This window comes from Primulina tabacum, chromosome 14, assembly GCF_025594145.1.
Source record: "Primulina tabacum isolate GXHZ01 chromosome 14, ASM2559414v2, whole genome shotgun sequence".
Taxonomy (NCBI): domain Eukaryota; kingdom Viridiplantae; phylum Streptophyta; class Magnoliopsida; order Lamiales; family Gesneriaceae; genus Primulina; species Primulina tabacum.
In genome coordinates, this window is record NC_134563.1 from 28,130,002 (window position 1) to 28,141,506 (window position 11,505).

At 36.3% G+C, this 11,505-nt stretch overlaps 1 protein-coding gene across 1 annotated transcript; it reads left to right on the plus strand.

Moving 5' to 3' along the window:
• The first annotated feature begins 10,219 nt into the window (after positions 1-10,219).
• LOC142524744 (ATP synthase subunit b', chloroplastic-like) lies at positions 10,220-11,197 on the plus strand. Its single transcript, XM_075628828.1, has one exon. The coding sequence runs from the start codon at positions 10,342-10,344 to the stop codon at positions 10,987-10,989; it is 648 nt and encodes a 215-aa protein (XP_075484943.1). The 5' UTR covers positions 10,220-10,341; the 3' UTR covers positions 10,990-11,197.
• Positions 11,198-11,505: the final 308 nt, after the last annotated feature.

Here is an 11,505-nt window from a genome sequence, read left to right on the forward strand (position 1 = left end):
TATTTTTAATTGAGAATGGGGCATTTTGAAAGAATTATTAAGTTTTTAGCATTTTTGAAAGTCTAATTTATTTATTAGTGATTTTAGAATTTTAATTCTTTTAAAGTTAGCATTGTGTATTTTATTTTGCTAATTAGAGATTTTTGTTATAGTTAAGGGAGAGTTGGTATTTTAAATTAGTTGCTAATTAATAATTAAGCAAATTATTATCCTCCCTAATTATCACCTAAACACATGCACACACACACTTTTACACACACCATTACACATATAACACACACACATTTCTCTTGTTACCATATGATCATTTTAAAAGAAAACCTAGGGTTCCTTGAGTTCATAGCAGCCGCCCCCTCCCTCTCCGATTTCCAGCAAATTTTCGTGTATTTTCTTCAAAGAAAATCGAGCCACCATCGTCCCGGATCAATCCTCGCGTCATCTCCGTTTCGGTATCGTCGGTTCAGTAAACTTTAACATCATAAGGCACATATATTCTATTTTTTTCTGCGTCGATCATGTCATAGTAGGTGTTGCGTTGTTTTAAGCGTAAAAATACATGTGTGATGTGTAAATTTTGAGCGAAAATTTTTTAGATCGCATTTTGAACTTTTCTGGATCTGAAAATCTCGTTTTTGCTGTTCTTTTAAAAACTGCGATTTTTCAGTCGCAATTTTGAGAAAACTTTCTCTTGAAAATCGTAGAACTTTTTGATACCTTCGATTTGATATAAAATTCGAAATATTTGGATAAAAATTGCGCGAGTTATGACATTTTTCGTGGGACTGCTCAAACTGCATTTTCTGAAAATATATGCTAGTGATGTGTTCTTGAAGTTTTTTTGATTGCAGGCTTCGTTGGGGATTGACGGGTGATCGCAGCTGCGTTTAGGTATGTGGTTAATGATGTTGGGAAGGTCATTGAAATTTTGTTTCGTGTCGTTGGGCATTTGGGAGAAGGAGTAGTCGTGAAAACTATTTTGGTGTTAAAATTTGAGTTTATGGGTTTTATAACGTTGCGTGTGGTGTGTCGTTTCTTTGGGAACGTTTGGGACATTTTATGGAGTCGAGTCAGTGTCATAGTGTCCTAGGATGAGTCTCGATGGATTGGTTCACGAATCGTATTTTTGGTTAAGGGTATTAAGAGGCAAATCGCGAGTTCAGTACACTTGACGCTCGAGCGGTAATTTCTTACCGCCCGAGCGCCACTCATTCTGTCCAAGAGTAGAGCTTCAGAAAACTTGGCACCCGAGCGGTAACATTTTACCGCCCGAGCGCCACCCTCACTGTCGAGAATTTAATTTTTTTGCTCGGCGCCCGAGCGATAATTTCTTACCGCCCGAGCGCCATTCCTTCTGTCAGAATATTTGGTTTCCCCTTCTTTTCAAATTCAAATAGTGAGTTCATGTCTTTTATGGTTGGGAAATGTTAGCACGTCATCTTAGAGTTTGTTTCGGGGTTCAATGTCATGGTTAGTACGATTAAACGAGGTCAAGTCCCGAGCGATCTAGAATGTCATAAGCCGTTTAATTACTTCGGTGGTGAGTGCGCATACCTACGTCTAAGTTATGCAAGTTAAGTGTTGAAATTCATGTTAGTGTGTGTAGTAGTGGCCCCAAGCGAGATCCAACGAATCCCTCAACGCCAAGTAAGTATGTTTGACGTGCAAAGAAAATATTTTAAGTTTTTGAGGTATGCTAAATGTCTTGTGACCAATTATGTATGGGATTGGAAAGCGGTAAAGCATGACCAGGGACCAATCCACCCGTTAAAGCACGAAGTTTAAGTATGTTCAAGTATGTACAAGTATGCAAGCACGTTTAAGAAAAGTTTCATATTATGGCACGTCTATGTATGTATGTACGTATGTTCAAGTTTATTTATGCAAGTTCAAGTTCCCGTATGTATGTTCTATTTTAAAGCTGCATGTGATTTTATTACGTATTACTCGTTACTTCCAGTTTATACGTGTTGAGTCTTTAGACTAACTAAACTTGATCGATGCAGGTGAGGATGATTTCGAGGAGACTAGGGGTGGGGACCAAGGAGCTGGCTTGGACTGAGCAGGAGGCTAGACCCGAGGACCGCCCTAGTTTTCCAGTTTTTATGAAATGTCAAACACTCTGATTTCACGCTACTGGTTATGAGATTTTAAACAAATACTTTTGTCAAACTTTATTTTCTTAGATCTTTAGTTGCATCTACTTTTGAGACGTACGGTTTATTTTAAATCGAAATCGAGAGTTATTTTAAAATTTAGAAAATTTTTAATATTTCCGCAAATTTTAAGTAGTAAAAAGTACGGTACGTTACAAGCCAGGCTTATGGGGTTCTCATGCTGAACCAACTATCAACTGGACAATCAGCTGGACTGCTCAATTGACGTAATCAGTTAGACTGATTCATTTTGTGCGATCAGTTGGGTCTTCAGTTTGCGATGTAAACATCTCGTGAGTGATCCTAGATGCTGCACACTAAGATAGATTATTAGTAACACAATTAACAAGTTTTGATATCATCAAAATCAAGATTGCGAACTTGAAAAGTTCCAACAATCTCCCACTTTTTGATGATTACAAAACCTGAGCTGTTAAGCGCAATATATTCAGTTCAAGGGTTAGTATATTCAAACAAAGAAAACTCCCCCTTTATAATTGAATTTAAGGAATTTTGAAAACAAAAAAAATTTTAAGAGAGATGGACAAAATTAAGAAACTACTTTTCAGTTGATGAAGAGGAAAAAGTTTTTCTCAACAACTGAATTTAAAACTGATTGATAATACTTTTAGTTTGAGAGAAAAAAAAAGCTCCCCCTCAAAAACTGAATAAAACCCGTATCTGAAAGATATTTATATAGTAATTCATTCAGAGATTATAATCATTCAAGCAATATAGACATGAGATTGGGAAATATCCATTCAGTCACAATGAAACACAGTTGAACAAATATGATGTTCATTTAAATAAATTTCCTTGTATTTACATTTGAGTACATACATCAGTTGAACAAGAAAAATTACTACAACAGTAGCATATATTAAACTACATCAGATATCAGTTGGTTTATGTGACAGAACTGGATATACCATCAACTGATTGCTGACTGCTTGAACTGCTGCATCGGTTGTGAGTTCAATTTGCTAGAGAAACGTGTTAAACTGCTTGAATTTGATTTTTCGCAGACTAACTGGTCATCAGACTCTGACTAGGCACAACTGGAATGCAGCTGGTGATTTAATCATCCAACATCCCAGAATGAATGAGTTTCGTCTGAAGAACAGCTGACCTAATAAGCTTGCAACTGAAGACTTGTTCAAGGAGCAATTTAGCTGTGCATATTTGCAGATGATTCTCAGTCCCCTGCAGGCTGATTAGAACCCCTAAGTAAAGAGTCTAAAGAAGTGGCTACAATATTAGTTGCAGAGCCAATCCTCTCAACTCTTTACCAAAGAACAACATATAAATATTTTCAAATAGTTTTTGAAAAGAGTATGCAATACTTTTCAATAGCTTTTAACACTATTTTAAAATAAGATTTTAAAACACAGTTTTACTTCAAATGTTCTTCTTAGAACAATGTGGCTCTGATACAAATTAAAGGATCGTTTTCTGGGCATATTTGGGATACATCAAACAAAATATTCTCCAATGAGCTGCAATAGCTCGTGTTCTAAGAATATTAACATCGATGAATTAAATCGAGTTTGGTTAAAAACCAAACGGAAGAAACTCGAAGTAATCCTTCGTGAAGAATACTTTTATATTAGAAAACATTTTATCTTATATAAACTGAATAACCGAAAAGAGACAGATTAGTTTTTGCATAATCAGTTCAGTTATGGTGACAACTGAACTGACGGATACTCTAACTGATTCAAACAGTTTGAAAACAATAGTTAAACAGTTAAATACACAAGATATGTTTATGGATGTTCGGAGACTTCAAATGCTCCTACTTCACCCCTTCTACCTGTCTCGGGTAGGATCCACTAGAAGACTTTGATTTATACAACTCTTTGTACAAACCCACTCAGCTAGGACTTACACTACTGCCTAAACTGAACTCCTAAACTAGACTGAAGGCAACACCTTCCTAGTCAACACTTCTTTAACATCTATGTGGGAAAGACTACATACACAAGTTTAACGTCTTTGTGAAAGACTGTATTTGAGTGAATGAGAATGTTTGTGTGTGAGAACTGAACAAGGATGTTCTCACACACTGAGGGAAATAAGCTTCTAATCTAAGCTGATATAACTGTGAAGCGATCCCTCTAGGCTGATTGCTTTTGAAAGCTGATGTGCAATGAGCGTGCCCTTTCTTTTCTCTCGTATATGCTTAAAAGCTTTTTCACTTCTTATTTTTCTTCTTGTTATGGTATTGTTGTTGTTGAATCTTCACTGATCTTTTATTTATATAGGCGGGAAAACTGATCGTTCAGTGCGACTCATTGGTTGTATTCGTTGCATCTTGAATTCGTTTCTTGGACTTTGTGTCTCGACTTTTCGACTGCCCTCCTGAAACATTTTGTCTTTAATGCTCTGATGCAACGTCCATTATTGTCCTTTGACTGAATAATGCGTACAGCTGGATTCCACTTGAGAGAGTTTGTCTTCATCCATAACTGAAAGATTCTGACTGATGCTTCGAACTGGTCAGTTGAACTGATCTTTCAGTTGGGCTGGTGAAATCAGTTGACTCGTCAGTGAAACTGATTTCACTCTTGTTCAATTGGACTGATCAGCTGGGTTTCTTCATCAGTTGAACACTCCTTCGGCTGGCCAGGCTTATGAGGTTCTCCTGCTGAACCACCTATCAACTGGACAATAAGCTGGACTGCTCAATTGACGCAATCAGTTAGACTGATTCATTTTGTGCGATCATTTGGGTCTTCAGTTTGCGATGTAAACATCTCGTGAGTGATCCTAGATACTGCACACTAAGATAGATTATTAGTAACACAATTAACAAGTTTTGTTATCATCAAAATCAAGATTGCAAACTTGAAAAGTTCCAACAATCTCTCCCTTTTTGATGATTACAAAACCTGAGCTGTTAAGCGCAATATATTCAGTTCAAGGGTTAGTATATTCAAACAAAGAAAACTCCCCCTTTATAACTGAATTTAAGGAATTTTGAAAACAAAAAAATTTTTAAGACAGATTGACAGAATTAAGAAACTACTTTTCAGTTGATGAAGAGGAAAGAGTTTTTCTCAACAACTGAATTTTAAAACTGATTGATAATACTTTTAGTTTGAGAGAAAAAAAAAAGCTCCCCCTTCAAAAACTGAATAAAACCCGTATCTGAAAGATATTTATATAGTATTCATTCAGAGATTATAATCATTCAAGCAATATAGACATGAGATTTGGAAATATCCATTCATGTCACAATGAAACACAGTTGAACAAATATGATGTTCATTTAAATAAATTTCCTTGTATTTACATTTGAGTACAAACATCAGTTGAACAAAAAAAATTACTACAACAGTAGCATATATTAAACTACATCAGATATCAGTTGGTTTATGCGACAGAACTGGATATACCATCAACTGATTGCTTGACTGCTTGAACTGCGGCGTCGGTTGTGAGTTCAATTTGCTAGAGAAACGTGTTAAACTGCTTGAATTTGACTTCTTCGCAGACTAACTGGTCGAGCAGACTCTGACTAGGCACAACTGGAATGCAACTGGTGATTTAATCATCCAACGTCCCAGAATGAATGAGTTTTGTCTGAAGAACAGCTGACCTGATAAGCTTGCAACTGAAGACTTGTTCAAGGAGCAATTTAGCTGTGCATATTTGCAGATGATTCTCAGTCCCCTGCAGGCTGATTAGAACCCCTAAGTAAAGAGTCTAAAGAAGTGGCTACAATATTAGTTGCAGAGCCAATCCTCTCAACTCTTTACCAAAGAGCGACATATATATATTTTCAAATAGTTTTTGAAAAGAGTATGCAATACTTTTCAATAGATTTTTAACACTATTTTAAAGTAAGATTTTAAAACACAGTTTTGTTCAAATGTTCTTCTTAGAACAACGTGGCTCTGATACAAATTGAAGGATCGTTTTCTGGGCATATTTGGGATACTTCAAACAAAATATTCTCCAATGAGCTGCAATTGCTCGTGTTCTAAGAATATTAACACCGATGAATTAAATCGAGTTTGGTTAAAAACCAAGCGGAAGAAACTCGAAGTAATCCTTCGTGAAGAAGACTGTTATATTAGAAAACATTTTATCTTATTTAAACTGAATAACCAAAAAAGGACAGATTAGTTTTTGCATTCATCAGTTCAGTTATGGTGACAACTGAATTGACGGATACTCTAACTGATTCAAACAGTTTGAAAACAATAGTTAAACAGTTAAATACACAAGATATGTTTATGGATGTTCGGAGACTTCAAATGCTCCTACGTCACCCCTTCTACCGTCTCGGGTAGGATCCACTAGAAGACTTTGGTTTATACAACTCTTTGTACAAACCCACTCAGCTAGGACTTATACTACTTCCTAAACTGAACTCCTAGACTTAGACTGAAGGCAGCAATCTTTCAGTCAACACTTCTTTAACATCTATGTGAGAAAGATTACATACACTAGTTTAACGTCTTTGTGAAAGACTGTATTTGAGTGAATGCGAGTGTTTGTGTGTGAGAATTGAACATGGATGTTCTCACACACTGAGGGAAATAAGCTTCTAATCTAAGCTGATATAACTGTGAAGCGATCCCTCTCGGGCTGATTGCTTCTGAAAGCTGATGTGCAATGAGCGTGCCCTTTCTTTTATCTCGTATATGCTTAAAAGCTTTTTCACTTCTTATTTTTCTTCTTGTTATGGTATTGTTGTTGTTGAGTCTTCACTGATCTTCTCTTTATATAGGCGGAAGAACTGATCGTACAGTGTGACTCATTGGTTGTATCTGTTGCATCTTGAATTCGTTTCTTGGACTTTGTGTCTCGATTTTTCGACTGTCCTTTCTGAAACATTTTGTCTTTAATGCTCTGATACAACGTTCATTATTGTCCTTTGACTGGATAATGGCTTTGTACCTTCACGTACAGCTGGATTCCATTTGAGAGAGTTCGTCTTCATCCATAACTGAAAGATTCTGACTGATGCTTCGAACTGGTCAATTGAACTGATATTTCAGTTGGGCTGGTGAAATCAGTTGACTCGTCAGTGAATTGATTTCACTCTTGTTCAGTTGGACTGATCAGCTGGTTTTCTTCATCAGCTGAACAGTCTTTCGGCTGGCCAGGCTTCTGAGGTTCTCCTGCTGAACCACCTATCAACTGGACAATCAGCTGGACTGCTCAATTGACGTAATCAGTTATAATGATTCATTTTGTGCGATCAGTTGGGTCTTCAGTTTGCGATGTAAACATCTCGTGAGTGATCATAGATGCTGCACACTAAGATAGATTAATTAGTAACACAATTAACAAGTTTTGTTATCATCAAAATCAAGATTGCGAACTTGAAAAGTTCTTACAGTGCTTTAGTTCAATATTTTTATGTAATGAACGAAAAATGGGAAAATATTTTTTTGAAATTCCTGAAATATTTTTACTATTGTTTTATATCTTAATTTATATTTTGATTCTTTAGACCCTATTACAAAAACGATTCTATCTATCTCGTTGATTTTGTTTAATATGATAACTCATTTATATGATATTTATAATGTATAACATCAAATATGATGGACAAATTGTTCCACATTAAGAACAATCCACTATTACTAGTAATATTATTTCTAAGATTACTAAAGGACAACTTTTTTGAGGGAACTGACAAAACATCAACGATGATCCTTAAGTTTCAGTCAAGAACTTGAGAATTATTTTACCACTATTTTTTATTTTAGTGATGCAGATTGAGAAATTTCTGACATATTGTAGTGGTGGTCGCAAAAAACACAAATATATACAATTTTGTTTATAATAACATAATAAATTATAGTATGTCATGTTTCAACGGTTGCAGTGGAGCAAAATTTTAGTATTTGAGGAAATACATTGGATGAGAGATATTATAGCTTAAGACTGAAAATTTGGAAGCTAAATACTTGCTCAATGATTGGTCAAAAGCCGCTATTTCAACAAGACATTTTAAAAATGATGAAAAAACCATGTCGAAACTGAGAGAACATCCAACTACAAGAGGAAATTCGAGTGATTGTGCAAGATGGAGTCTTGAGAAAACATGGGCATGTCTTGTGATTATAGATGCCTTATAGATTTTTTTACTGAGATATATGTTTTTTATTTTAGAACATATTTGATAAGAGTTTTTATATGTTAAAGTCATCTTTTATTAATTTTTATTTTTTATTCTTTAATGTTTATTAACAAACAATAACTTTTGTTTTAAAAAAAATAAAAAAATAAAGGTTGAATCGGACCCGGACCGCTGGGTTCACAACTCGGAACCGACCACGAGGGGGTGGTTAAGGTCAGGATTTTTCCTAGACCGAACCCGACCCATGACCAGGTCTATGAAAAGGAAGCAGGTACGGAGCTAAATACTTTGATGAAGGGGGCATAAAGTTTTTTTTTAACAAAATAATTCATCATTAAAAACATTTAAAAGATAATTATAGTAAATGAAGTAGATCTCTTGTGAGACGGTCTCACGAATCTTTATCTGCGAGATGGTCTCACGAATCTTTGTCTGTGAGATGAGTCAACTCTACATGTTCACAATAAAAAGTAATACTTTTAGCATAAAAAGTAATACTTTTTCATGGATTATCTAAATAAGATATTCGTCTCACAAAATACAACCCGTGAGACCGTCTCACACAAGTTTTTGCCCTATAGTTTTCTTTTAAAAAAAATTTCGCAATAAATATTTCAAAATTCCCATATCTTATCATAAAAAATTCCAAGAACCAACATTCTCATCAAAACACTATTTTTGAAAGGAGAATCGATTATCTCGTTACTCAAAATAAACTCATGTATAAACACAATCCGGTTGAAGGAAGAAATTCGTTCGCACCTACAAAATATGAAAATCAGGAAACGACATAGTGTCATGCTTTGTCAACAACCGTTCAAAGCATCTACAAAAAAATCTGGAATATATTTTGAATTAAGAATTATAAAATAAATTTGAAATGGGGCATTTTGAAATATTAGATATGTTTTTAATGACCAAATATCAATATATATATCTTTATTGACTGTGGTATGGTAAGATAACTTAGAACTATTCGGAATTATGGATTGGGCAGCGTGGGTTGAATCTTGCAACAGAACTCGTGCACATCATCGAAAGCGAGGGACTATCAAAATTGATTGGGCGATTTCTGTGTGTGAAGTATTCCGGAATGGAAGTCGATTGCGTATTATTCCGAATCTCTCAAGCTGGAGTACCACAGAGCAGGTAGTGGAAAGCACCATTAGCTTACCAGTTCAGATATGTTGATGCGGGCTTCGATGGGTACAAGAACTTGTTCAGTGTTGGACAGTGACCCGAAATCATTTAGGTGATTTGGTGGGAGCTAAAACCAGTGCACATAAGGCATTCAAGTTTAGTCGAAAGAGCGGAGCTAGTCGCTATTCGATTCGACTTGGATTTCTGTTTAAATCTTGTGTTCATAAATCAGTTGTCTACATATATTCGGATTCTCTCGTTTAAGAAATAACTCAACCTATAGATGATCTTAGTCCGAATGACATTTAATCTTGGAAATTCGACAACTTATTAACGCTCCAGATTTTTTAATCTCTTAAACATATGTAGAGGACGACTAATAAAATTGTTCTTCTTTGATGAACATAGTCTTAAAGGCTTCAGACGACGGTTGCAGTCAGAAACCTATAAATCAGAGACACGCAATAAATGACACAAACATCAATTTTTCGTAGGGGTATTGAATAGTTACAGGTGTCTTATTTGTTCACCCTAAAAATTTTCTATCTTTGGCTCAAATTGAAATTCAAATAGAGTAAATCCCTTTACTTTGGCTAATTTATATGCTTACACTGTAACTATGGCTCACAGGGAGGCTCTGGTCCGGAGTAAGGAATGGGATCCCCGTACTTTTCTTATTATTATCTTCTTTTTAATAAATTTGTTTTATTTAAAAAAAATAATAATCAATACATCTGTTTGTGTTTGTCAAGTTAATATGATACTAAATAGTGGTTTAACGGTGTCTATAAAATGAGAGAAAAATCATTGAAAAAATACGAAGTTTATCTTTATACAAATGTGTGGCATGGGGAGGAGATAGCCTCCCAGCCTCCCTTCCATACATATCATTCGTTCATACTACCACAGACCTCCAAAATTTGCAGAGCAGAGCAGAGCAGAGCAGCCATGGCCAACATGATAATGGCCTCCTCCAAAGCCTTTGTCAACAGCATCTCCCCCATCCCCACCCCAAAACTCACTCCTCTTCCCAAAATACCCCTGCCCGCATCCCCTAAACCCCTTCAACTCCCCACCTCTCTCAAGTCTGTCCCTTCCCTCCTCGCCGCCGCTGCCTCCTTCACGCTCGCCAACGTGCCTCCCTCACTGGCCGAGGAAATGGAAAAGTCCCAGCTTTTCGACTTCAATTTGACACTCCCTATCATAGCCGTGGAATTCTTGATCCTCATGGTCGCGTTGGACAAGGTATACTACGGCCCTCTGGGGAAATTCATGGATGAGAGAGACGCCTCCATCAGAGAGAAGCTGAGCAGCGTTAAAGATACTTCAGCGGAGGTGAAGGCGCTGGAGGAGAAAACTGCGGCGGTGATGAAGGCGGCGAGAGCGGAAATATCCGCCGCCCTTAACAAGATGAAGAAGGAAACTCAGCTTGAGGTGGAGCAGAAGCTGGCAGAGGGGAGGAAGAAAGTGGAGCTAGAGCTGCAAGAGGCTCTGGCCAGCTTGGAGAAGCAGAAGGAAGACACCATCAAAGCTCTTGATTCCCAGATTACTGCACTTAGCGACGAAATTGTCAAGAAGGTCCTCCCTGTTTCTTGAATTGCCTTAACAAAAAAAAGTGATCTTGACCGTGGAGGATCGTACTGAATGTATCATTTATAGTTAATTTAATCCTTTTCTTTTTGTTTATATTGATTAATACTCAAAGATGTCCAAGATTTCCCTTCCCTATTACTAATCGATGACAAAACCTTGTAAACTTATGGTATTGGTTATTTAGTACTTTCAATCAAGTTTTCTTCAGCAAGTTCTTGAGTTAGCTTATGCTAGCAGCTGTAGATAGTTGGAGCCTATCCTGACTCCAGAAAAGATAGGGGAATCAAAGAGAAGAAATTGGGTAACTTTTCTGAATGTTTAATGTTGCCGCTTGTAAACTAGATATAACCAAGAATTGAACTAGTGGATTGAAGAAACTAAGGTTAGCTACTGGTGACAAACTTTTTAGGTGCACTGGGCACAGCTATGTCAGCGGTTGGACTATATCAGTGTATAGTCTATGGTAGTGATTAAAGTTCAGTTACTCTTTTATGAACTTAGGAATTAGAATTGTTATAC

Coding starts and splice junctions, on each gene's coding strand:
- LOC142524744 (XM_075628828.1), top strand. CDS start 10,342: ATGGCCAACATGATAATGGCCTCCTCCAAAGCCTTTGTCAACAGCATC.